Source organism: Canis aureus, unplaced genomic scaffold (assembly GCF_053574225.1).
Source record: "Canis aureus isolate CA01 unplaced genomic scaffold, VMU_Caureus_v.1.0 NW_027326479.1_RagTag, whole genome shotgun sequence".
Classification (NCBI taxonomy): domain Eukaryota; kingdom Metazoa; phylum Chordata; class Mammalia; order Carnivora; family Canidae; genus Canis; species Canis aureus.
Genome location: NW_027554418.1, coordinates 114,164 through 141,660, shown reverse-complemented (window position 1 = coordinate 141,660; position 27,497 = coordinate 114,164). Strand labels below are relative to the sequence as shown.

The following is a 27,497-nucleotide window of genomic DNA, read 5'->3' as shown; positions in this document are numbered from 1 at the left end:
TGCTCTGGGCTTACCCTACAGACTGGAGGGTGGCCCTCTTCCAGAGGAGGATCTAGGCAGCAGGGGGACGGAATCAAACAGTGGGAGGGAAATCTGGCCAGAAGTAGTCGAGGAGGCTGCCCCCCCACGCCCCCCCCCCACGCCCCCACCTCACACCACCATCCTCGCCCTCCTGCTTACACCTCCGGGAGACAGCCAGGTGTGGCCCAGGAAGGGCGGGGGGGGGGGGGGGGAGCGGTGGCGTCTGCGCTCCCTGGGCCCAGAGGGGACAGGAAGCGGGACACCGGGGATTGTCTCTAGCAGCCACAGCCCAGCCTCGGCCCGGGAGGAAGTTCTGCCCGGCGCTCTCCGCTGGTGCCTCCCTCGCTGTATTGTTGAGCAGGAAAGCGGGCTGCGCGGGAGCTGGGCGGTGGAGGAGGGAGCGCGGACGCCGAAACCACGCGCCCTGCGGGGACGAGTGGAGGCGAAGCCAGTGAGCGGACACCCCGAGGGGCCGGGGCCGGGCCGGGCGGGGGGCGCTGAGCCGGGGGCCGGTGGGGGTGCGGTGCTGCAGGTGGCGGGTTCTCTCTCGCCGGCTCCCCTTCCCGGGGCGCTGGGGCCGGAGCTGCGGGACCCGCGAGCAGGGCCGCGCGGCTCGGATCCCCCCGCGAGGAGCGGAGATGAAAAGGGCTGCCCTCCGTCCGGGGACAGGACGGGCCCAGGTGCAGGCCCCCCGCGCCGACCCAGGCGTTGGCGCCGCTGTGACTCTCGTCCCCAGGCCAGTGGACCCAAAGCAGCTCCTGGGGACGGATCAGTCCTGGAGTTTCAGGGAACCTCCGCGCTCCCCCGAGTTGGGGAAGGAGCCGAGTCCGGGTCCCCTCCCCACCCAGCCCGAGACCCCCGCTCTGGTGGGCATCCCTGCCTTGGGACCCCCGCCCTGAGTCTTTCCAGGCCCGGCCAAGCTGTGCGGGGAAAGGGCCTGGGGAGGGCGGAGGTGGGCCCGAAGCGAGTAGTGCCAGCAATCGGGCTGGAGAGGGCTCGCGGTTGGCAGTTGGTGATTCAGGGTGCAAATGGCCTCACCCGTAAGGGGACGCCTGGAGACGACGATCCGGGGTGGAGCAGCCCCGGAGCAGCGCACCCAGGGGACACAGAGGCTGGAGGCCAACAAATCCCGCGGGGGTGGGGGGCGTTGGTGGAGGGCGCAGGGTGGGAGTCTACCCACCTTGGGCTCTGCTTGCCAGCAGGCAGCACACCACACCTTCAGTCGCAGCCCTGCCAGCTGCCGCCCCTCCCTCCTGCCTTCTCTTGCCCTGGGCCCGCTCCCAATGTCTCCACTGGCCCAGACACTCCTTCAGGCTCCTCCTCGCCCCTCCCAGAATTGGGGGCAGCCCTCCGGAGCCTCCCTCTGCCTCTTTGCTCCCCTTGGCAGCTCCTGCTCCCCGAGGTTTCCCGACCCAGCCCTCAGAAGCCCCGCCCAACGAGATGGGGGCCTAACCTGCATCGTTTGCTGGCTGGAAGGTCTATCTAGCCCTTCACCATGGGCCCGCAGAGACCTGCCCTGCCAAGGTGAGCGAGTGCCAGGGGTCCAGGAGAAGGTGACGAGAAGGGGTATCCTCCCAGGGTTTGTTGCCTTTGCTCCAGGCAGCTTACTGACTGCGCCTCCAGGGCCCACTGTGCACCCCTTTCCCCATCGAGGAGAGCTTAAGAAAGTGGGGAAGGGGCACTAGGAGCCCCTACCCGGACCCCTGCCGGCCAGACCCTGTTCCTTGGGTTCCTCAGCCTCAGCAAGCTACAGGGGCTCCTACCTGCTGCCCCCGGGGAGACCCAGTTGGGCAGGAGATGTGGTCAGTGTAAAGATCGGGAGGGAGCAGCCACGCAAGAAGTCACTCATTCATCTTGTTGATGGTGAGACCCGGGCAGCTTTACAGTTAGGCTCTGACCAAGGCTGCCCCACCCAGAGCCAAGCTAAGCTGGCATGCAGAGGGGTGGGTTGGGGCCATCACTCCAGGACAGCTTTGGGGAGGACACCGCCTGGGTAGTGCATTCTCTAGGGGCCGCTCTGCTCTCGTGGGGCAACGTGGAGATCACAGGGCAGGTGGGCAGGCCCTCCAGCCTCTCTCGGGAGGTTGGGAGGTTGGAGGTGGGATCTGCAGTCGGGGGCGGTGCGGGCCGCTCTGGGCGGGCCAGGCTCCGGGTTCACGTTCCCCGCAGAGCCGCTGGGGAAGAAAAGAGAAACCAAGAGAACCGGTTCCCCGGCCTTGGCAGTCCTGGTGCCTCATGCCAAGGCCCTTGGTCTACGCGAAGCGGGGACACTCCCGGGGTAGAGCGGCGCCGGGGCAGCTCCTAGAGCCCCGCGCCTCAACTCTTACCCCGAGGGCCCGGGCCGGGGGCGCAGGATCCTGGAGGGAAGAGGCTCTGTGGACCCGGATTTCCTGAGGGCTGGTGGCGTCGGGGCGGGGGCGGGGGCGGGCGGGCACGGAAGGAATGAGCTCTTTTTCCCACTTCACAGACGGGGAAACTGAGGTTCAGGCAACTTTTTGGCAAGTGTGGTGTCGACTTACCGCCGCCAGTCAACCCCATCTCTCTGAGTCAAGGCTTCCTTGGCTGCAAAGTTGGACCAGTATTACCCACAACCTCCCCACCGGGGGATTGAATGGAGGCTCAAATCTTATCAGCAATGCCACAGAATCAGCGTTGGCATAATTACATCAGCGACTGTGGGCATGGGAACCTTCGAGATTATTTTATCCGAGTGCCCCGTTTTGGAGATACCAAGGCCCTAAGGCACAGGAGGAACGCGGCTTCGGGACTCAACCAAGTCTCTTGTCCCCCTAGCGCGGCGCGCCTCCCGGCTGGGTGGCCCTGACCTCCGCGCCCCTCCTCCTCGTGCCCACAGGGAGACTCCGCGGCCGCGATGGCGATGGCGGCGGACGTCGAGGGGGACGTGTACGTGCTGGTGGAGCATCCCTTCGAGTACCCCGGCAAGGACGGGCGGCGCGTCGCCATCCAGCCCAACGAGCGCTACCGGCTGCTGCGCCGGAGCACGGAGCACTGGGGGCACGTCCGGCGCGAGCCCGGCGGCCGCCCCTTCTACCTGCCGGCGCAGTACGTGCGCGAGCTGCCGGCGCTCGGGGACCCCGCCGCCTCCTCGCCGCCGCCCGCGCTCCGCCCGGGCCCCGCAGCCCCCGAACCGCTCGCCTACGACTACCGCTTCGTGAGCGCGCCGGCGCCCGCGGGCCCCGACGGCACGGCCGCCAAGCCCCGGGGCCGCGTGAGCTCCCTGTGCGGCCCCGCGCGGCGCGGCGCCTCGACCCAGCACGGCAGCCCCGGGCCCGGCCTGCCCACCTGCCTGTACACGCGGCCCGCGGCGCCCGTGCGGCCCGCGCAGTCCCTGGACGACCTGGCGCGCGCCGCCGTCGCGCCCCCTGCCGGCCTCCTGGGACGCGCCGGCAGCTTCAAGGCCTGCAGCGTGGCGGGCTCCTGGGTGTGCCCGCGCCCCCTGGCGCGCAGCGACTCGGGAACGTCTACGAGGCCATCCTGGACGAGCGCGGCCCGGCGCGGGACGAGCGCCCGCAGCAGGTATGGGGCGCCCGGGAGCGAGGAGGCGGGCGGGGGGCTGCGCCCGCGCTCCAGGAGCCCCGCTCCGCTTAGCGTCCGCCGGCTCTGGACGGGCTGCCTCACGCGGAGCCCCACGTTCCTCAACCACGAAACGAGAGGGGTGCAGGCTCCCAGTCACATCTGCAATTCCGAAATGCCAAAGCTCCCCGAAGCGCGAGTGTTTTCCGTAACTCAGTTGGTGGCAAAGTTGGACTTGAGCCCGGGTGAAGCCGTTGGTGGTCTTTATTTATTTATTACACTTCGTTTTCCTGCAGAAATGCAGATGACCTGGAGTACGGTGTGCCGCCCACCCCGTGCTGGCAGGTGCGCGCCACCTCACCTGCCTGACAGCCGCACCATTCCGAGAGGCGTCGGGATCCTGGGCCTGCAGGATCTCTCCGCCTCCCCTGTCTCATAGACGCTTGGGGATCAGATGAGATAATGGATGTGAAAGTCAGGGATCTGCTTCCCGTTTTGGCTTCTTCCAACATTTCAGTCATTTCAGTTCCCCTCTAAACACACACACGCACGCACGCACACGCACGCACACCAATTTTTTGTTTCAGGAAGAGGTCTGGTTACAGCGAGGGTTTTTTGTTGTTGTTGTTGTTTGTTTTGTTTTGTTTTCTTTCGTTTCGTTTCGAATCCGGTTGTGTTGATTTGGGCAACCGAAAATAGAGCACGGTTTTAAAACGCTCTTACATCCCCAGAATCCTTTCCATGGCCCTGACATCTTGAGCTTTAGGAACTTGCGGCAGGGGAAGGGGGGTGTGGAGACGTGGAGGGAGGATGCACAAACATCTTTTTGACATCTGCCACCAGCTGGGTAATTATGGGAGATTCACTTCCTCTCTCAGGGTCTCAGTTTGTCCCTTGGCCCAAAGACGGGTGGAAAGGGTGAATGGATGACCCCCCAACCTTGTGTCTCTGGTTTCTTTCTTTGTCCTTGATGTACTTGATGTCAGCGTGGTTGCCTGGCACATGCCAGGACTGAGTGTGGGATGCCCCGCGGAAGGAGGCACCGTCCCGCTCGGGGACTTCCTGGGTCTTCCCACCACCAGGTCTGGTTACAGTGCAAAGAGCTCAGGATTTGAAGCTAGAGAGACTCGAATTTGACCCTGCTGGGTGACCTGCCAGCTGCTGAGGAATCCCTTATTTGCCCCAGCCCCAGTGTCCTCCTGTGTAAAGGATTAGCGTTGTGAGCCTTCGACGAGGTGAGGCGTGGAAGCGCTTGGCACGTAGCAGGCGCCGCACGGAGGCAGACCCGGGTCGCATTTAGCATCCCCTTCGGCGCCGCCTTCGCTTTGATTTCTGCAAGGAGCAGCCCGCCCCCCTGTGGCCATGGCGGGGAACAGCATTCTGCGGGTGAGGACGCGGACCCAGATTCCGCCCGGAAGGAACGGGGGCGGGGGCCAGGGGGATCTTGCGCCCGGCGGCCCTGGGGGCCAGGTGGCCAGCTTCTCCGGGGCAGATGGCTGGATGCCAGCGCTCCTTACCCCGGCGCCCCTCCGTTCCCAGGCAGGCCGTCGGAGGCGCATTCCGGGGCCTTTCCATATTCTCTTTCTCCTTCTTCAGCAGCAGTTACCGGGGAGTGAGGGGGTGGGGACACACGTGATGGCGGGGTGGTGCTCGCGCCGGGAGGAACCCGGGCGTCCGCGGAGAGACCTGGGTATTGGTCGAGACGCTCAGCCTGCTCCCCCTTCTGGCCCTAATTCCCCGTGCGATCTCAACAAGAGGCTTGGTATCTCTGTTCCTGTTTCCCCTGTGACCCTGCTTTATTCCAGTGTCACGTGTGGGTCTCCCTGACCCCCTGTCCCCTACAAACTCCAGGGGTGGGGAGTTGGTTCTCTCCTGGGAAGGATCCCCAGTCTGCTCTTAGTTATTGAAGGCAGCCTTCTTTTTTTTTTAAGATTGATTATTATTTATTTATTTATTTATTTATTTATTTATTTATTTATTTATTCATGAGAGACAGAGAGAGAGGCAGAGACCCAGGCAGAGGGAGAAGCAGGCTCCAGGCAGGGAGCCCGATGCAGGACTGGATCCAGGAACTCCAGGATCATGACCTGGGCAGAAGGCAGGTGCTCAACCGCTGAGCCACCCAGGGGACCCGAAGGCAGAATTTAGAGAAGGGAATTTCCTGAAAGGTGAGCCTCCCTGTTTCCTTCTTAGAGGAGGCAGGAGAGGCAGCACCTACCCTTCCCCTTCATTCACTCCTTGACTAAGCATGAACTGGCCTCCCACCTGCCTGCCAAGCATCTGATGAGGCACAGCGCCAGCCCTGGAGAGCTACCATCTGAGTCAGGAGCCTGGCAAGAGGGCAGATGCCTCAGACCAGCGTGGCACAGGCCATCTGGGATAGAAGGACACCCAGCGTGCCGTGGTGCCGAGGCATGGGTGCAGGTGTGAGATGTGGCACCCTTGAGGCCTTGCAGCTCCACTCCCATCCTGTACTGCTGGGGCTCTTGTGGGGAATGGGCAGTGCCTGGCCAGGCAGGACCTCGTGGACTCTCACCAGCAATGTGGACTTAATCCTGCAGCTGCTGGAAGATTCTCAGCAGAGAAGAGAGGGGGTTCAGAAAAGACCCCCGTGGCTGGGACTTTGAGAATAGCAGAGGACAGACCTCCATGGTCTCCCAGGCACACAGTGATGACAGGAGATTTGGGAAGTCGATTCCCTGGAATCTAGTGGCCGACGGGCTGAGGAAGGTGGGAGAGAAGTCGGAATGAGTCGCAGTCTCCCAGTCGCACACCCCGCAGACAGTGGTCTGTTTATTCGGTGGCGCCAGGTCCAGACAGCAGCTGGAGAGGGGGCCTGCTGCCCAGCAGAAGGCCTGCAGCGTGTGGCCTGCAGCATGTGGACCGGGGGCGGGCAGAGTGCGTGGACGTGGGGCCGGGAACACCTGAGACAGTCAGGCCCCATCACATTCGGGTAACAGACAAAGGGAGGGAAGAGAAGCCCCAGAGGAAGGAATAGGCAACAAGGAGGAAGAACAGGAGAGTGCCTGTCCAGACACCGAGAAACGTCCAGAAGAAAGGAGAAGTGAGATAAAGGCCATTAAACATGTATCAGAAACGGTGACTGCGAGGTCAGCAGCCACCTTATCAGGAGCTGGTCAAGGGGTTACTGAGGGCTCAAGGCAGGGGCCAGAGGGATGAGGTAAGGACACCGGCTGAGCGTAGACAACTCAGGAGCTTGGCAGGGAAGGGAGAGATGCTTTGTGGCCAGAGGCAGGTGGAGGTCAAGGGGGGAGGCTCCCCAAATCTAAGCGAACGGTCAGGAGCCAGAAGAGTGGGAGGCTGAGGATGGTGAAGAGGTGGTTGGGGAGACGACGGGACGCAGGGAGAGAGGCCAACAGGGTGGGGGTGGGGTGCCCCGGGCAGAGAGGGAGGGACCCATTTCCTCTGAGGCGAGGGGCAATGATCTGAGGGTGGAGGAGACATAGGATCAGGGTTGGGTCATTGGGGATAGTCGACCAGTGGACAAGGGGAGAGGGTGGCATGGGGAGAGGAATCAGCAGAGGCAGGGACCCACCCCAGAGGAGAGAAGCCTCTGCACTGTGTGGCATTTTATAGCCTCGTCATTCACCTTCCACTCAACTGACATGTAATGAGCACCTGCTGTGTGCTGGTCAAAGTGCTGGACCCTGGGGACGCAAAGCATGTTACACCTGACACGATCCTGTCCCAAAGGGGCTCGTGGTCCCATGGGCTTTCACTCAAAGGTTCATCCCCGCAGCAGCTCGGAAGGCAGTCTCAGCTGGGTGGCCACAGCCTTGGCCAGCCTGTTCCCCTCAGCAGGGACAGGACAATCGGAAGGCAAACAAGTATTCACTTTCCAAGCACCCTGCGTGTCCCCAGCGGTGGGCACCGGCCACAGGGAAGGAGGCAGGAATTCCCAGCCCTCGTCCACCAGCCAGCACCCAGCTACCCAGGGCGCAGTGGGAGAAGCTGTCCCAGGAGAGGGCAGAGGCACACCTTCTGGAGCACTCTGCCCCCACCCCCTCTAAGGGAGGAGGAGGGGCCTCTGAGACTCCTCCCCCGTGGTTGCGGTGGAGTGGGGGAGGGGGACCTGCTGACTTGGGGATCTCAGGGTGTGGTCACCATCCCCACCCCAGGGCCTCTGAGGTGGAAAGGCCCAGGCCGGCCCTCTGGACGGGAGCCCGCCCCTGCTGCCCAGACATTGGCCACAGGGAGGAAAGAGGTGCAGCCAGAGGCCTCGGCAGCTTCCTATGCAGCCAGCCCAGCCCTACTCACCTGAGTAGGCAGCCGGACTAGAAGGAGCCTCCGGGGCCCTGGTTCCCTGTCCTGTGCTGAGAACTGTGAGTGACCCCTCAACTCCCAATGGGGCCCGGGGAAGGCGGGGTCGTGCCCTGGCAGCTCTCCCACCCTCTCTCCTCCTTCCCTGACCTCCACCTGGTCTTTTCCTGCACTCATGCTGAAACTCCCCTGCCAGGTGCCTGGCGGGCAGGCACCTCACCCTCCTCTCTGGATCCCAGGCCTGGCACCCACCCCTTGGGACAGACTCCAAGAGCCGCCCCAGGCAGCGGTGATTAAGGCAAAGGAACTGGCCTTAGGGATCCCTCCACCTGGATCCCCCTTTGGGACCAGCCAGGGGGCCCTCTAGGAGGAGCAGGGGAGCTGAGGCCAAGGAGGGGGGGCAGTGAGCGCCCTTGTCTGTATGCCCTCCTCCCAGCAACTGTCTTACCTCCCCCCGACCCACCCTTGGAGAACAGCAGCCCTGGGCTGGCCCGGCTGGTTTCTTCACACCTGGCTTGACCTTTCCCTCCCCATGACTCACCTGCAGCCCCAGGCTGACCCTAGAGCCCCACTGCCCAGCCTAAGGCCTGACCCATGAAAGAGCAGCTTCTTGGGTAGCCCCCTCCCAACCCAGCCCACATTCCTGGCCACCAGTTGTCCTCCCCACCCACAGCTCCCAGGGCAGAAAGGAGCAACCTCCCAGGCCCCTGGCAGCCCCCATGGCTCTGTGGAGTCCCCTGGGTGATCTCCCCTGAACCTGAGCCTTATGATTCACCTCTCAGTCCCCAGCCCCCCTGAGACGGGTCCACCTGCCTCCCCACTTCCTTCCTGAGCGCCAGGGGCCGGCTTCTCACTCAATCTGTTGTCTCTGCCTTTCCTGGAGCTGTCTGTGTCCAGTAGTGGGGAGGGCCAGGCCCAGCTGATGCAAACATGGTCAGGGTTCCAGACTAGAAGGTCAGGGGACAGTTGAGGTTGATTGGCGTTGAGGGAAATGGTGCTGCCAGGGACTGGGTCTGAGGGACATAGGGGTCCTTGCTCAAGTGCAGGAGGCTCTCTTGCCAAATTGAGGAAGGATTGTGGTGTTGAGGGGACTTCCAGAGCAGCTGCTTAGGCACAGCAGAGCCTGCAGGACCCTTCTGCCTAGCCCAGGCTCTGGGCTCCTATGGGTCCTCCGAGTGGAGGTCCACCGTGAGGCATTGGGTGAGCAGGGCAGGGGGCCCTCTCAGGGCTTCCATGTCTGTCCTGGGGGCTGAGCCAACTTGGCCTAGGAGAGGAAGCCAGAGGAACCAAGAAAGGTGCCAGAGGGGGGCCTTCCTGCCTCTGCTGCACGCAACTGGAGTGCTCCTGGAATCTTCTCAACTTGTAAATTACTATCCCCCCCCCCCATAAAAATAGCTTAAGGAGGGGCTCTGGGGAGGCTCCCTAGGTTAAGCATCTGCCTTTGGCTCAGATCAGGATCCTAGTGTCCTGGGATCAAGCCCCGCATAGAGAACTCTACCTCTGCCCCTATCCCCACTCGTGCTCTATCTCTCTGTCTCAAATAAATAAATAAAATCTTTTTTTTTTTTTTTAAATAGCTTAACGCCATTGCAAATATTTGGCGAATATGGGCAATCTCACTCTAATGACTATTAGAGGGAATCCCTGGGTGGCTCAGCACTTTAGCGCCTGCCTTCCGCCTAGGGCGTGATCCTGGAGTCCTGGGATCAAGTCCCAGGTCAGGCTCCCTGCATGGAGCCTGCTTCTCCCTCTGCCTGTGTCTCTGCCTCTCTCTCTCTCTCTCTCTCTTGGTCTATCATGAATAAATAAATAAAATCTTTTTTAAAATAATAATGACTATTAGCATTTTGGCTTCTTTTCATCCATTCTGCTTTACTCTGTGTGGGAGAGTTTTTACAGACCCCGGGGCATCCCGGTACACTGACAATGGCACTGCGATTTTTCACCTACTGTGTCATGGATTCAGTACATGGCAGGTGCCACTGAGAAACAAGGCATGGTCCCTGCCATCAGGTAGTTTTCTGTCCCAGAAGAGAGATGGGCTAGCAGACCCACAGGTAGGATCTGGTGTGGCAGGGGTGCCTGCAGGATGCCGTGGGAGTGCGCTGGAGGAGCTGTCCCCGGAGTCCCCAGAACCCCGCCAGTCGCTAGAGAGAAACTTAGGATTGCCTCCTGGCCAAGGAAGGGGGACAGCGGCTGAATCCGAGAGGTTCCTACCATTCAGCCTCCTCCCTGAAACCCTCTGGACCTACCTGGTGCTTTGTTAGGGGCAGACTTTTTTTCTCATCAACGGTAGTTTGGTCTTTTCACGTTTTCCACTCCTTCTTGTTCACTTTGGCCATTTTGCCTTTTTCCTAGGAAAGTATTCATTTTTCCTAGATTTGCAAAATCTCCATTTTTAAATTTCTCTATGGATTCCTTCGTGACCGAAGAAATAAATGGTTTTTCTAAGTTTTTCATAGTGGAAAAATCGTATATTTTCCATCTAAGGGACATAAGGTCTGGTATATATCAAGCCAAGCTGATCGATTACGTTATTGAAACCTGTGTTTCCTTTGTAGACTTCCTTTTGTTTTTGTCTTTTACTCCAGTTCCAATAGAGGTTTATTACATCTCTCGCTCAGATTTTCTTTGTAAAGATCTTGTACTTTTAGCAGGTTTTGCTTTTTTTTTTTTTAAGGTTTTATTTTTTGTTCATGAGAGACTCAGAGAGAGGCAGAGACACAGGCAGAGGGAGAAGCAGGCTCCCTGCGGGGAGGACTCAATCCCTCAATCCCAGGACCCCGGGATCACATCACGGGATCACACCCTGAGCCAAGGCAGATGCTCAACCACTGAGCCACCCAGGCATCTCAGGTTTTGCTTTTTATATTTAACTACAAGTTTGTTGGCAGTGCACACAGATTTTGACTGTCCTGGCATCACAGAGTGTGCCTTTGTATCATCCCCTGGTGTCCCTCTTTACCCGGTGGGTGGTTTCAACCTGAATCACCATCTTGCTGTTACAAGCAGGGCCACTCTTTCTATTTTATTGGGTTTTATTTTTTGCACTTGCTGGTATCTCTCAGTATCCTTCTATATTCAACATTATCATGTTTTTACGTCTATTTCATATATATATCTCCTACCACTGAATTTGGAAACCCAAACTGACTGTCTTTTTGTTGGGATAATGCACTCTTTTCAGAATCTTTAACGGGTTTCCTTTTCCCCCTTCTATCAGGTTGCTCCTGATTGTCCTGTTCCTCTGCTGTCCTGCTACCCCTTGCATTTCATTCGTGGCTTCTGCTTTTCCCTGCGGCTCCTGATCAAACATCCCCTCTAGGATGTGCAGAAGGGAGGGATGCTTTTTCTCAACACTCCTCCTCCTGGAACTCATAAAACCCCGTCAGTCTCTGGATAGCCGTGGGTCTTTTTTCAGCTTAGAGAAATCTCTTTGTTGCATGAGTATTGGGGTCTTTGCCTTTTTCTTTCATTTGCATGTTAGCTCTCTTGACTGGCGTCTCCAGCTTTGTAGCTTTGCCCCCTCTATGTCTTGCCTCTGCGTACATCAGTTCTGAGATATTTCTCCTGCTTTCTCTTCCAGGCCACAAATTTGAGTCTGGAAAGGGACTGTCCTCACCTTCAATGAGTAGTACATGATATATTTTAAATTCTAAAGTAGTAGTCTTTTTTTTTTTTCTTTAGTGTCTTACTTGAATCTCCTGAAGATTTCCCTTTTGTTGTTGTTCCAGTAGTCACTGTGTTTTCCAGCCCTTCTATCTTGCTAATAGCAAGATTTTTTTAAAAATTAGATAATGTACTTTCACGGTTTTTAAAAATCAAAGCAATAGGATGCCTGGGTGGCTCAGTGGTTGAGCGCCTGCCTTTGGCTCAGGTAGTGATCCTGGGATCCTGGGATACAGTCCCACATCAGGCTCCTCGAAGGAAGCCTGCTTCTCCCTCTGCCTGTGTCTCTTCCTCTCTGTGTGTGTCTCTCATGAATACATAAATGACATCTTTTTTTAAGATTTTATTTATGTATTCATGAGAGACACACAGAAAGAGAGGCAGAGACACAGGCAGAGGGAGAAGCAGACTCCATGCAGGGAGCTCGAAGTGAGACTCGATCTTGGGTCTCCAGGATCACACCCTGGGCTGAAGGCGGCGCTAAATCGCTGAGCCACCCGGGCTGCCCTGAAATCTTTAAAACATAAAATAAAAATAAAAGCAATATTAAAAAGTATATAGTAAAAATTCCCCCCCACACACCTGCTTCTGTGCCCTGTTCTCTCCATCAACTCATAAGTCACCACTTTCATTAATTCTTTCTCGATTCTGCCAGAGTTTCTTTATGCAAACACAAACCTGTATGAAAACACATTTGATTACTTGCTTTTCTGTCTCTCTTCCGTAAAGGTGACATGCAGTACACACAACACCGCATCTTGCTTCTTCTTTGCCTTTTTGATTTAACAATATATCTTGGAGTCTGTGCAGAGAGAGTATCAGTCTCCTTCCTTAGAGCTACATGGTTTTCACTGTACGGATGTATCAGAAATTCTTCAACCGGTCCGCTGGTGATGGGCCCTTGAATCGTTTCCCATCTCTTGCTATTATGCACAGTCCTGTAATAGATAATCTTTCACCCCACGTGCAGATAAATCAAGGATAAATCCCAGAAGTAGGATTGCTGGGTGGAAGGATAAATGATGGATATTTGTTAATTTTTGCCAAATTGCTGTCCCTTTCCTGGGGGCTTATACCAATTTACATTCCCACCAACACAAATGTGAGTGTCTGATCCCCCACAGCCTTGCCAACCAGGTGTCAACAAGATGTCGTTTCCTGCTGATCCAATAGTAAAATATATGATCTTAGGATAGCTTGAATTTGCATTTCTCTTTTCAGTGAGAGTGAGCATCTTCTCATAGATTTAAGGACTGTTTGTTTTCCTTTTTCTGTTAACAACCTGTTCAGAGCCAGTGCTCATTTTTCCATTGACTTATTGGTCTTTTACTTATTGGTTATTAGGAGGTTTTGCCATACGAAGGAAAACAGCCCTCTATCTCTTACAGGAGTTGTCATGTAAGTTTCTCTTCTGACTTTGCTAATGTTATTTTCTGGCCACGCAAATGACTTAAGATGCACTTACGTGGTCAAATGTATGGCTTTTAGAGTTTGAGTCTCTGCTTTTTTGTTTGTTTGGTTTGGTTTGAAGATTTTATTTATTTATTCATGAGAAACACACAGAGAGAGCCAAAGACAGGCAGAGGGAGAAGCAGGCTCCCTGCAGGGAGAGCCCAATACAGGACTCAGTCCCAGGACCCCGGGATCACTGCCTGAGCCAAAGGCAGATGCGCAACCACTGAGCCACCCAGGTGCCCTTCTGCCTTTTTTATTTTTAATATACAATTTTGCTTATGTTTTTCTCTTTAAGTATTTTTATGGTTTCGCTTTTTATGTCTGAATCTTTGATCTATTTGGGGGTATATCCGAGTGGACAGAGTAGGATGTCAACCCACCTTTAATTATTTTTCTGGATGGCCATCCACCTATCCTGCCACCTTTTACTGACAAACTCCTCTTCCTACCCGGATTGGTGATTGGTCTTTAGCACGTCCTGACCCTGCTGTATTAGGGTCTTGCAGCCCGGGTAGATTTGGTTGTTCTCTTTGCTCCACCTCTCTCCAGCCACTGTCCTGTCAGAGGAGTGGGGTTTATGTGTCTTTTCTCACTGGGGCTGGGATGAGCTGTTGAAGTGTCCCCACTAGGCGCGGCCCTAGAGCAGAGGAATGGTGGTCTCTGCCAGCGGGCCAGCCGGGCTGGGCAGCCTCTTCTAAGACAGCATCAAGAATTCTCCCTGCCTGCTGCCTCCTCGGCATCCCCAGCCTGTTGGGCAGAGAGTGCTGAGCCCACCTGTTTGACTCCCTGTCAGCTCCTCGGGGTCACCCTGCTTTCCCCCTAGGGTCCTATGGTGGCCTGGTCTGCCCCGGGGTCTCCTGGGTTCCAGCTTCTATCTCAGGCCCTCTACTCCTGCCAGCCAGCCCTGCCCAGGAGCTGGCACAGCCCCTTCCTTGAGGGTAGCGTCCAGGAGAAGAGAAGAAGCAGGACATGTTTAAGCTGCCATGTTTCCAGAATTCCTAGAGCCAGAGCTGCGTCATAAAGGAGAGAAATTACTACCAGGGGTAGGGGAGAGCTGGAAGGGCCTGTCTTTCTGGATAAGAAACAGTGAACACCTTGGAGTAGTAACACTGAGAATCCAGAAGAGTAAACAAGTTTAAGGGAGGTTTTCTCCCCTTTTTATTATGAAAAATTTTTTAAAGATTTTATAATTTATTCATGAGAGACACACAGAGAGAGGCAGAGGGAGAAGCAAGCTCCCTATAGGGAGCCTGATGCGGGACTCGATCCCAGGACCCCAGGATCATGACCTGAGCCAAAGGCAGGTACTCAACCACTGAACCACCCAGGTGTCCCTATTATGAAGATTTTCAAACATGCAAAGAAGTGAAAAGAATATTATAATTAATATAATTATACCTATTACTTAGATTTAACAATTCTTGTCAAGTTAGTTCTCTCTCTTTTTTCTTTTTGCTGAGAAATAATAAATTCCAGAATTTATCCTATCTCATCCCTTAAAAACTCAGCCTGTATGTCTTTTTTTAACAAGATTTTATTTATTTATTTATTTATTTATTTATTTATTTATTTGAGAGATGTTGAGTGAGTGAGAGAGAGAACATGAGCAAGGGGAAAGAGACAGAAGGAGAAGTAGGCTCCCTGCTGAGCAGGGAGCCCTATGCGCCCCGGGGATTCCAGGATCATGACCTGGGCCAAAGGCAGACGCTTAACCAACTGAGCTTCTGAGGTGCCCCAGCCTGTTATGTCTTAAAAATGTTTTTTTCCATAACCTCAATACTATACCCATTATTATATTTAACAAAATTAATATTAGTTCCTTCATATCAGCTAAGATCCAGGCCATAGTCAAATGTCCCTCATTGTCCTAAAACAAATCTCTCACAGTCAGTTTGTTTGAACCAGAATCAGCTCAAGGATCATGCATCTCATTTGTCTCTTAAATCTCTCTTGCTGTTTCCCTCCCTCTTCTCCTGCCTGGACAGGGACCAGAGTGGTTGCCCCATAGGACATCTATTCTAGATTTGAATTTCTGCTTCCTTGTGGTGGGGTTCCCATGTTCCCCTAGCCCCTGTGTTACCTGGAGACTGATATGTCCGAAAGGCTTAGGCTGGTCTCCAGCCTCGGGGACTCTAGATCTCTGCTTGAACAACCAAGATGGGGCACCTGGGTGGTTCAGTGGTTGAGCGGCTGCCTTTTGCTTGGGTCATGATCCCAGGGTCCTGGGATCAAGTCCCACATTGGGCTCCCTGCAGGGAGCCTGCTTCTCCCTCTGTCTGTGTCTCTGCCTCTCTCTCTGTCTCTCGTGAATAAATAAAATCTTAAAAAAAAAAAGAAGAAAACAAAAACAAGATGATGCCAAGATGGGAAGGAGGAGGGGAGGAAGGTGAACTTGGTTTCTGGGATATGCAGCTTGTAGGGTGTACCAAGGACCCCCAGGACTCCACTCAGGTTTTTGCTCCTGGAGATGGTCTTGCAGGTAGTTAAGCTAACAGATCCGGCTGGGCTTCCCCGGGACAGGAGAGTGAGAAGCAAATGGGAGACCCAGTATCAAGGAGTTAAGTGGAGGAAGAGGAGCATGGCTCACAGCCCGGGAGGCACCAGAGGGTGAGGAGGGAGAGGCCTGTAAGGACTAAGTCCTGAGGAGAGTCAGACCCTCCAAGGACCGCTGCTGTCATCAAAGGAGTTGTAGGACCCCCGGGCAGTGGGCTGGACGTCAGAAGCAGGACGGCAGACACACACACACACACACCTTCAACAGGTGGGCTCCGGAAAGGAGGCAGGATGAGCTGGGTCCAGGAGCACACATTTTCTTTTTAAGATGGAGAGACCTGGAATTTGTTGCCATGCCAAAGGGCCTGCAGCCATCAAGTGGGAGGGTTAGTGAGAGGTTTGTGGAGAGGCAGCTTCTGAGCAAGAGGCAGTGGGATCCTCAGGGGCCCATATTCGGGAGGCCCTCTTGGACGGGGGAACCTGGTCCCTCCAGTGGGGAAGTGAGGAGGTGCGGTGGGTACAGGTGCAGACACATTTGGAGGGACAGGCCCCTGTCACATCTCTCTCCCTCGGTTGGCTCACGATGACAGCCTTTGCCAGCCAGCAGTTTCCTTGACAGATGGTTTCTGATTCCTCCTGGGCGTCAGCCAGCCTTGTCCAGAGCACAGAGCATGTGAGTGGCAAAGGGGCTCCCCCCCCACCCCACCTACCCTGAGGAGCAGGCCGAGCACACAGTCCCATGAGGTCACCAAGAGGCTGAGGGCAGAGTCCAGAGCCGAGGGCACTCAATCGAAACCCAGAACCAAAAAAACGGAAGTGTCACCCCGCTTTCTTTCCCACGTCCCTGAGTGTAGAGTGTAGGGTGTAGGATCCCGGGGGCGGCTTGACGCCTCCACAGAGGCCAGCCCTGGGAGCGGGGAGAGCATGACAGCACCATTCTATGCATAAAGAAACAGAGGCGCAGAGATTCAAGGGGCTGCCCGGGGAGAAGCTAGGGCACCAGCGACACAAGAAGCCATTTCTCTGAATCCTGCGTCATTCTCCCCGCCCCCCTTTAATCAAATGATGATGCCTCTGCTCTAAGCCCCACAGAGGAACCTGACCTCGGGCTACTGTGTTCGTCTTCGCAGGCTACAGGCCGAGCAGTAAGGTTACACTGAGCCTCACCTGGGCTTTAGTACAAACCTGTTACACCAGACTCTGGGGACAGCTCCAGGCGTGGTTCCCTCCGTTCTGAGGGGACCCCCAGTTCCCCCACTGCACATCAGTGGACTTGTGGCTCAGGGCTGGGGGTGGGTACAGTGAGGCCCGGACTCCGTCCTGGAGATGGCGTGCTCAGGGAAGGGAAGGACGCCAGCTCTGGGCACCCTGCAAGGCTCCCTGAGGCAAAGATCACAACCCACCCTCCACTCTCCCTCTGCTCAGCTCTGGAGGCACTGAAGTCAGCAAAGGAGGTCCCGACCCCGCGGCAGCCCCCCTGAGCCAGTGTCTGGGCTCCAGTCACTGGTTTGCAGGCATTTCTTTTGCCTCTGGCTTCAGAGAGCTGATAGGATTTTTCTGGTTGCCACAAGCCTCCTGTGAGGGTTTTGGGGAGAAGGGGTGAGGACAGAGCAGCCGGCTTGTTCTGTCCCCTCCTCCACCGTGTGCCTCTAGAGGGCCAGGCCAGGCGTGAAGATGCGGTTGAGGGAGGAGGACACCACTGGGGAGCTGCTGTGGTCACGCCTCCTCTTGCTGAGGGGAAGCCTAGACTGGAAGCCTGAGGAACCAAGCTCCTTGACCAAGAAGAGCAGGCCAGAGCTGTGTGGGTTTGGCTCAGTCCCTGTGGTGGGGGGCCAGAGCCCCCTGGGAAGACCCCAGGCCTGGGGGGCCCAGCTTCTTACAGAGGAGGAACAGCACGTGGGCTGCCTTTTCGGTGGTCCCAGTCTCCTGTCCTGTCACTCTTGGTTCCTGCCACAGGAAGACCCTGCTCCCTAGTTCTCCAGCGGGGCAGTGCTGAGGGCTCAGGTCCCCACACCCATGTCCTCTCTCTCCTTCCCCAGCTCCTGCCTGCTGCCAGCTCAGAGTTTCCGGCCTTTCCCATCTTCTGGGCCTGGCTCCATCTCTCCTGGTGACCTATTTTGCGTGTGGCCCATGTCCCCCAGGGCGGGGGCAGTGGGATGTGTCATGTGTGTGACAAGTGGGAGGACCCCAGGCCTCTCTGCCCTCAGTGTTCCAGGCTTCTGAGTCCCACCTGGGATGGGAGGGGAGCAATACAGGAGCTTGGAGGGCAGAGTAGGGCATGAATCCCTGGCTTGTTCTGGATGCGGTCTGCCCAAAGGGCCCACACTCCAAATCTACACCACGCCTGGCTCTCCTTGGGTGTCCCTGTCCTGGGCCCACAGTGGGTGCAGGGAAGGAGTGGTCTGGGGGGGCATGGGCAGGGGAGGAAGTAAGACCAGGGCTGGGGACAGGAGGGTTACTGGAATGGAAGAGCAGGAGACAATGGGTCTGGGATCCCGGTGGAAGGTGGGGTCAGAGCCTGAAACAGGAGAGAGACCAGGCCCAGGGGAAGCTCTTGGTTGTGGGGTTGTGGAGAGGCTAGTCCCTGTCCCCTTCTCCGGGTCCTTAGAGAGTGGGGACGCAGGCATACTTGTGCACGTATTAGACACCCAGGCGAGGGTGCATGCGTGCATCTTGGAGAGCGAACCGGGAGGGGACAGGCTCAGGCAGTCAGGCGAGTGGACTGTGGTGTGGTCAGAATCCCTCCTGTCCTCTGTGAGGCTGCAGAACTCCAGACACTGACTCCGTCTGATGCCACAGCTGCCCAGACCCCTTCCTCTTTGACACGTTGCCCCCCCGCCCCGGCACCCCACACACTAGCTTCCTCTTCCCCATCGCCCTGGGCACTGGGGGAGTTGAGGGCCACTCCGTGTCCTGTCTACGCCAGCCTGGGGCCCCAGCACCCAACTGCCCCCTCTGCCCTCTCCCAGCTGTCTGGCCTCCCCTCCCCCAACCTCGGTTTGGCACCATCCTGCTCCCTGGCTGTATCTGCCCTGGGATTCAGACCTTGCCGGTGACCAGAGTATGGAGTAGGAAGGCCGGCGCTTCCCTGGACACATAGAAACACCCCCGACCTAAGACCCCCCCCACTTCACCCCCCCCACCCCCCCACAGCAGGCAGCCTCTGTCTCAGGCAGCACTTCCACAGCCCTGACAGGAAATGGGCTGGAGGCTCAGCCTCCCGCCACCTCAAAGCCACTTCTTGTTTCCTTGTTGCCTTGTGCCAGCCCTGGGGTTGTGCCCCTTGGCTCCACCCCTAAAGCCTGCCCAGGGCTTCGTCCCAGCAGCTCTGAGGGGACAGGATGGTGGACATGATTGCCAGGCTGACCAGGAGGCGGAGTCAGGCCCTGCGGGGACAGGTAGGGGGCCGTGGCATTTGGGGGCAAGCTCAGCCTCTGGTGGGGACGGCCGAGGGCCTCGGGATCAAGGTGCCACTAGTGGGCCTCTGTTCTCTGGCCCTCTCAGGAGTGGCTGAGCGGAGCTTCGGAGCAGGACATCTCTCAGACTTCGGGGACTCCTCCCTGCTTTCCTCTTCCCTTTGCCAAGGCCTTCGCCTGCCTGGGAGGGGCTGCAGGGGGACCCTGAGAGATGGTGATCAGCGCAGGGGCAGAGGCAGGCCTGCCACCTGCTTGTGGGCAAGGGGAGGGCTGCGGGGCTGGGCAGCTGGGCGTGGTGAGAGCCAGAGCCCCTCTTGCCGCTGAGGTAGGAGACCACTTCCCCTTTCCTACTGTTGTCCCCCGTGTCTCTGTTGTGATTGGGATCTGGGCCCCGAGAGCTGTTGGTGCCTAGTCAGGGCCCCACTGATGGGCTGTCACTGGGTGTTGCCTGGACCTCCAGGAGTCGTGGGCAGGGTGGCAGACCCTGCTCTAACCTGCACGAGCTTCCCCTTGAAGGCCAGAGGGCACAGGGGGACTGGCCCTGCCTGGCTTCCAGTCTGATCCTGGCTTTATCCTAGCACTGGAGGGGCTCTACAGGGAGAAAGTTCTAGAGTTTGAAGGGGCCTCAGGGCCGCTGCGTGTGGTCCAGCTCCCACCACAGGGCTGTAGCATCACTGACAGGGGGTTGGACTTTGCCTGCTCCCGTCCAGTGAAAGCCCCTTCCTACCTCCTGAAGCAGCCTGTGTCTCTGGGGCAGCCCCTCCCAGGGGCCCTGCCCTGCCCCCATTTGGCCTCTGGTCTGCAGCCTGGAGCCCCACAGTGCGATTCTGCATCTTCTCTTCCTCTGACAGCCCCCTCATGCTGAGAGCCTAAACATCCAGCTCCTAGGTCTCACCTCTGTACCCACTAGGGCTACTTCGTGTGAGATCCCCATCACCCTGGCCAGCCTGGGACTCCCCATGGACTCACAGCCAAGACTAGCAGCCTGCAGGTGGAAATCCCCGCTCCATAGAGCCTGGCTCCTTCCTCAGCTCATCTATGCCCCACATGACCTCCCAGCCCCTGTCCCAAGGAGGGGAAGGCGCCTGCCTCAGCAGGTCCAGCTGGGGCAGGTGGGAGATGTGTCTGGTCACCCACCTTCCTCTGTCCACTGCCTCCATCCTGGTCTCCCAAAGAGACTCCTGTGCTGAACCCCCACTCCCAGGAAGTCCTTGTCCAAAGCTAACTTGAGTCTCCTGTGGTGTCAGGTGTGTTTGTTTGTTGTTTGCTGCTGAAATGTGGCTTGGAATTGGCTTTTGTACTCAAGCAATAAGTACTTTTGGTGGATTGGATGTGTGCTTCAGGGCATTGGGCCAGCAGCTAGAGGGCAACTGGGGTCAAGTACATCATCCTGGGTCCCCTGCTCAAAAACAAAACCCCGCCTTTGGGGTCAGAGGAGGTAGGCAGATGAGTGGACAACCCAAGGCGGAATGCTGCCGGCCCGAACAGAGGGATGAACAGCATGTCCGTGCGCCAGACGTCTCTCCTGAGGGAGAAGGCCTCTCCCGGAGGCTTGGAGCAGAGCACCAGCAGAGGAGCAGGATCTGGGTAGGCAGGTATGAGAGCAGAGAGTTCCAGGCTGAAGGACCCACTGGAGCAAAGGTGCAGAGATAGGAGGTGGCTTTGTGTTTGCGGGAGGGTCCATGGGCCGGTGTGGCTGGAATATGGGATGGCTGCGGTGGACAGAGAGAAAGGAGAAGTGGGGTGGGGGGTTCTGTCTCAGCCACACAAGCGCTTGCAGGGTGAGGGAGAGGAGTGAGGATCTGGTGTATCCAGCTCCTCCTGTTCCCTCCATGCCTGGGACCTGCCCCTGATGATCTAAAACTCTACCACTGCTTTTCTGACACTTTGTCTCCTGCTAGCAGTAACTACCACGGACAACGTGCTGTGCTGTGCATTTCACTTCTCACCCTGCTCATCTCCCTCCCTGCTCCCTGACCATTTACACAGGCTGCCCAGTAGGGATGTGGGTCCCTTTGTTCACTGCTGCGTTCCCCAGTGCCTAGAACAGTGCGTGCACCGGACAGGTGAATCTTTGTGGGACAAACGAGTGTGTTTTTAGGCGCCTTCCTAAGGCCCAGGGAGATGCCACCTTGACATGACCGGCTTCCCCTCTTGGGAAGTTTACAGCTTAGTGAAGGCATCACAGGCAGTTCTGTGATTAAAAAAGGCGGGGCGGGGGGGAGGGTGATTGTACAAAATTTTGAGAAAAGTTTAAAGAATAAATAAATAAATAAATACCCCATCCCTATAACTATACTGCCCAGAGGAGATAACTATCTCTGTTAGCATTTTGGAGGGTTTCTAAAAACACAGATTTGAAACTATATACTTGCTCCCCATGTCGAAGTCTGCATTTCCCCCGTAGCATTAGATCGTCCTAGAAACAGTCTTAATCTTCTGGTGCTCTTCTGCTGCCTGGGGTTTAAGAGTGTCCTTATCTATCCCTCTGGCCAGCTGAGGGTGCTAGGCGATGGTGGGCACACCAGAGGAATCTCAAGAAAGGTCTTGAACCTGACACCTGAGCTGAGTCCTGAAGAAGGAATTGGAGTGGGCCAGGTGAAAAAAAGGGTGGGGATGGGCCTAGGCACTCTGAAGGATCCAGGCCCATAAAAGATATACAGCAGGGAGGGTGGAGCCTCCAGCAGCCCCAGGCTACTAGAGCATAAAGTTCAAGGCAGGGGGCCAGGAATGGCAGGAAATAAAGTAGACAGAGAGGCGACAGGCCCCTCCGGTGCCCTGTTAAAGGCGTAGACTTTGCCCCGCAGGCCGCAAGGAGCAGTGGGGTGTTGAGCATGACCAGAGGTATGTTGTGTGTGGCCGGACCCTCCAGCCCACCTCGCTTTCCTTTGGAGGGCACGAGGGGCTCCTCTTTCCTAGCTCCTCCTTCCTTCCTCCCATCTGGCTTGCCTCTCTCCCTTCTCTGCAGTTGATCCTGAGGTCTGCAAAAACCACATTCAGGAAGTTTCAGTCCCAGATCAGAGGTGGTACGGATTCCAGTCCCAGAGATTTCAGGGACAGGAAGGAAGGAGGGGTGGGGGCTGTAGAGTGCAGCAGGGCCCTGCCCCTCTGTGACCTGAATGGGGAGGAAAAGGAATGGGGCCCAGGCCATTTCTCTATTCCTGCCCAACCTCTGATTGGCCCCCTGGAGTGCACAGTGAGTGCGCAGCTGGGAGAACTCAAGATATCGATATTTTATTATTGTTAATAAATAATGTAAGTGCCCTACGCATCTGGGACATTTCATATTTGACAATGCCCCTTCACGAATATTTCCTCATTCTCTCTTCACTACAATTTCCGGAGCGGGCAGGGCAGACATTGTGCAGCGGCGGGACTGAAGCAGGGGGTACTCCAACTTGCCCAAGGTCGCCCAGGTGGGAAGTGGCTGGGTCGGGACTGGGTGACCCCGGAGCTGCCCTGACGGTCACGCCTCCTTCCTGCTCCCACAGGTGGACGACCCCCCGGAGCCCGTGTACGAGAACGTCGAGAGGCAGCCCCTGCCCACGTCACCCGGCACCGCCTCGGTCCCCCGCCCCCCCGCATGGGAGACGCACAGGGACGCGGGCAGCGGGCGCCGCTACTACTACAACCCAGACACGGGCGTGACCACCTGGGAGTCGCCCTTCGAGGCCTCTGAGGGCGCCGCCAGCCCAGCCACCTCTCCGGCCTCGGTGGGCAGCCGCGAGAGCCTCGAGACAGACTGGGGCCAGTATTGGGATGAGGAGAGCCGCAGGGTGTTCTTCTACAACCCGCTGACGGGCGAGGCCGTCTGGGAGGACGAGCCGGAGGACGAGCTGGAGGACGAGCCCGAGGACGAGCCCGAGGACGAGCCCGAGGACGCGCTGGAGGACATGCAGCCAGGCCTGAGCCCACTGGACCCCGGGGAGCGCAGGGTGAGGGGGCGGGGCCTGGCCCGGGTGGGCGGAGTGACTGAGGCTTCAGGCCCCGCCTCCTGCCCCGCCCCGGGAATGAGGGTGAGGGGCGGGGCCTGGCCGGGGGGGGCGGGGTGACTGAGGCCTCGGACCCCGCCTCCTGCCCCCGCCCCCCGGGAATGAGGTTCAGGCGCGGGGCGGGGGGAGGGGGGGAAGGGGTGCGGGGGGGTGCGGGGTGACTCAGGCCTCAGGCCCCGCCTCCTGCACCCCGCAGTCCCCTGGACTGCTATAGAGGGGCGTGGCCTGGTATGAAAGGGCGGGGCCCAGGGTCCCTACTGGCTCGGAGAGCGTCTGACTCTGTCTCCTGCTCCTTGCAGCCCCCTACCCCTGAAACGGACTACCCCGAGTCGCTGACCAGTTACCCCGAGGAGGACTACTCCCCCGTGGGCTCTTTGAGTGAGCCTCTGCCCTCCCTGACCCACTTGTGTTCTGTGCACCGGCTGTTCATATTAACTGTGTCCCTCACACTGGCTACGAGACATGCACCATTTCCACACGCAGTCACATTTGACAAGTGAAGAGGGTGTGGCAGCGGCAAAGTGACTTGTTCGGGGTCCTGTGGGCCACCTGACTGCCTCACAGGCTCCTCTCACAGCACAGCACAGCCTCGGGAGGGCCACCTCAGCTCTTTCAGCTACCCCCGCCCCGCACCCCTCCACACCCCATCATGTGCTCACAGGCAGAGCAAAAGAAACTAAGGCAAATGGGTTCTGTCGGGGCCTGGGGAGATGCTGGAGGCAGACAGGAAACCTGCCCAGCTCTTCTGCTCTGCCGGGTGGGCAAGTAGCAGGAGCCCCCAGCTCTCAGCATCTCTGCTGTCAGGCTACCTGCCCGGTGCCCACCTTACCCTCGGGAGCTGGGAGAGGCCTACAGGGCTGGAAGAAGGAAGGAGCAGCTATGCCTTTTCTCTCCTCAGGCACAAACCCCTTCAGTTTCTGGGTTTTGGCCCACCTGCCCCACAAACTGTTGGTCTGTTCAACAAACAATAATAGCTAATATTTATTGACATTTGCACCCTGCCAAGCATTTCACTTGGATCATCTCATTTGTTTCTCACAGCCAATATTTATTATCTGCTCTTCTGTGCCAGGCTCAGTGCTCTGGGGTAGGGGTACTGCGAGTGCAGCCTCACTGGTAGAGCCTGCGGTTGGTGGTAGGCCCAAGCCCACCGCAAATGCCAGCAGGGCCGGGACAAGAGTACAAATGGAAGCCTCACACCATGCATTGCAATACTGTAAAGTTACAAATCAAGTTATAACTGTTAAATAAAATATGTTCTATTCTCCTACTCTGACAAATATACTTTCATAATGACCTAGAAGACTAAACTTCTTTGATTCTTCTGAATCCTATATGTGGGTAGGTTGGCATAAGATCTGGCTCTGCTGTCAGCCTGCCCCCTGTGGCTGGCCACCCTCAGAGCTATCCTGGCCCAAGGGAGGTCCACATGCACATATGTGGACAGTCCCGTCCACTAGCACAAACTGCCACACCCCCTGCCACTTGCTGCCCCGTGGCCACCCCACATGATCCATCCTTAAGGGAAGGGGCCTGGGGCCATTGGAGCAGGGAATTCTGGGGTCTTGCATGTTACGGGTATGGTCCAAAGGGAAGGGCCCAGGCTCCAAGGAGCCTGTGGGGAGAGGCAGACAGAGAAGGTCAAGAGTAGAGCCTTCTAAAGCGGGGACTCACAGCAGGGCAAGGAGCCCTCACACCCTCCAAACGCTACGAAAAAGCACAGGGTGCTCTGAAGGTATGCCACTCGGAGGTCACTGTTCCTCAGGAACCTGAGATGCTTCTGCGGAAGCCCCATTTGAGCCCAGCACTAAAGAATGAAGAGGAGTCCTCAAGGTGAGGAACTAAGAGAAGGGTATCTAGTCAGAGGGAACAGCATGTTCAAAGGCTCTGCGGCAGGAAGGCTCGAGGAGAGAACAAAATCTGAAAAGAACCCACACAAGCAGTGAGCGTGGGTGTGAGGTGAGGCCAGAGAGGCTGGCAGGGGACAGGGTGTGCGGGGCCTTGTGGGCCACGGTGAATGGGGACCTGTGGCAGGACAGCTGGCAGGAGGACCCTTGGGAAGGGAGGTCTTGGGAAGTGTCAGCTCCCCCGTCTGATCCTCGCCCCACCCCAGGCTTCTGACCCTGCCAACGCCTCGGTCAGCAAACAATGCAGCAGCAGCCAAAGAAGTCCCAGAATCATCATGATTTGTCACCAGTTTCAGAAATCAGCCACTGCCAATGAGGAAACACTGCAAGAGATGATGTCATAACTCACCGGAAGTCACAGGGCAGATGGGTGGCAGAGCATGCCCAGAGCTTCATTTGCAGTCAGGGCCACCGGAAGTGTGGGCTCAGCCATAGATCAAGACCGAGCGCAGTGCTCAAGGAGCGCCGTTGGTGCTCACTGACTATGTTCGGAACAAATTGGCTTTTGTGTGGAAACACAAAGATGTAAAAATAGCATCTGCCCTCGTGAAGCACCAGCTGGTTGGGGAATAGACCTAAAAATAAATGCCGCAGCTGATAAGGGCTGTCGCAGAGGGCCCTGTCCCCAAGCCTGCCCCCTCTCAGCAGATGCTCCAGACCCTCCTGCAGCCTGGCATCTGCCCCTAAAGCCACCGTAGCAAAGGTCACCAGTGCCCGCCTGGTCGTGAAGTCTGGCGGACATTCCCAAACCTCACGCAAGTGGACACGTGACTCTTGTCCTGCCGTGACACGCTCTTCCTTTGCCTGTAGCATCATGGGTCTTCGCCCACCCTGTAAATGGTGATGCCCTCTGGGTGGCGGCCTCAGCCTGTTGCCCTTTCCCCTCCACCCTCCCTAAGGGCCCTCACCCATTCCATCCTGGGGACCCAGGCATCAGGACTACGCATGGGTCACCTAAATCTCTTACCAGCCAGGACCACTCTCCTGAGTTCCAGGTGCAAGTGGCCTCCAGCTTACAGGACATCTCTGCCTGGATGGCTGCCAGACACCCTGAGTGCAACCTGCCCACAATACCCTGAAACCAGCCTATCTCCCTGTTCCCAGGCACAGAGGTTTACCAGAGTCTCCTTCCCCCTCCCCCATAGCCAGGCAGCCACCATCCTTTCCTAACTATTCCCTGATCTGCCTCCCATCCCCCTCAGTCTCTCACCTGGGTGACACGGTGGCCTCTGAATGGGCTCCTCTCTTTCCCTTTTCATCCTCCACCCAGCAGCCATCTGACTGTAGCTTCCAAGGCCATTCCAGCCCGTCTCCCACCTCTCTGCACACCAGCTGTGCCCCTGCCTATAGCTCCCAGCCACGCTGTCCCCGCCTCAATGCCCAGGGCTGCCATTCACCCTGCCTTCCTCCCTTTCACCTGCTGACTTCTCCTCCCCCTCTTCCCCCACCCTCCTGCTCCCCCTCTTCCTCCTCCTCCCCCCACTCCTCCTCCTCCTCCTCCTCCTCCTCCTCCTCCTCCTCCTCCTCCTCGCTGCTCTCAGCTCACCACCACCCCCCCAGCTCTCAGCACACTGGCCTCCCCGCACTATAAGTGTGCTTCTACCTCCAGCTCTTCCTCACAAGGCTGTAGGCCAGCACATCTTCACCGTTCTCTTTACAGCCAAGTAAACCCCATCGTATGGAGACACACATTTCTCTCTTCATTCATTCATTGATGAACATTTGGCTTATTCCTATTTTTTTACTATTATGCATAATGTTGCTGTGACTATTTATGTACGAGGTTTTATGTGGACACACTGTCCCAGCTTCCAACACAAAATGCCATAGACTGGGCACCCTAAACAACAGAAGTCATTTCTCACAGTCCTGGGGCTGGAAGTCCCAGATCAGGCCACCAGCGTGGTGGGGCTCTGGTGCAGGCTGTCTTCCTGGCCTGCAGACAGGCTGCCTTCTGGCTGAAAGAGAGAGCTCATCTCTTCCTCTTCTTTTTTTTTTTTTTTTTTTAAGACTTATTTATTTTAGAAAGAGCGTGCATTGAGCGAGGGGGGAGGAGCAGAGGGAGACTCTCCAGCAGACTCCCCGCTGAGCAGGGAGCCCATCTCAGACCACCATCCCAGGACCCTGAGCCGAAACCAAGACTCTGACGCCTGACTGTCTCTTCTATAAGGACAGGAATCCCATCCTTGTGGGCCCTACCTCCCAGGGTCACCACATTGGAGTTAGGGCTTCAACATATGAATCTGGGAGACCACAAACATTCAGCCCATCCACATATGTTTTAATCCCCTGGGGTACATTCCTGCTAGTGGAATTGCTGGGTCAGACGGTCACTCTGTGCTTAAATTCGTGATGAACTGCCGAACTAGAGTCTTCTATGGTGGCCACACCATTTTACATTCTCATCAGCCACGCGTGTTTCTGTTCTCTCCCGTTTTCCGCAACCACTGTTTCAGGGATTCATTCTCCTCAAACCTCCGGCCCTGCCTGCCTCTCCCTCTCCCTCTCCCACTCCCTCTTATCCTCCTGATGACCTCACCTCTACCTCACAGAAATAATGGAAACCCTCAGCATCCCACCAGCCAAGATCGCAGCTCCCCCACCACATCCTCCCTTGCTTCCCTGCCCCTGGTACCTCAGAGCAGACATCTCTGCTAATCTTTTCCCATTTCTGGAAAGTATCTGCCACCATGGCCACCTTTCTCTCCTCCTCACTGAACTGCTGTCTC

The 27,497-nt window shown here is 57.0% G+C and overlaps 1 protein-coding gene across 1 annotated transcript; it reads left to right on the top strand.

Annotated features, from left to right (window-relative positions):
* Positions 1–285: 285 nt before the first annotated feature.
* LOC144309541 (rho GTPase-activating protein 27-like) lies at positions 286–24,131 on the top strand. The gene is given in 5 exon segments (XM_077890631.1): positions 286–472; positions 2,876–3,494; positions 3,497–3,558; positions 22,361–22,804; positions 23,161–24,131. Coding segments are annotated over 4 exon segments (1,308 nt in total). The 5' UTR covers positions 286–472; positions 2,876–2,893; the 3' UTR covers positions 23,362–24,131.
* The last annotated feature ends 3,366 nt before the right edge of the window (positions 24,132–27,497 follow it).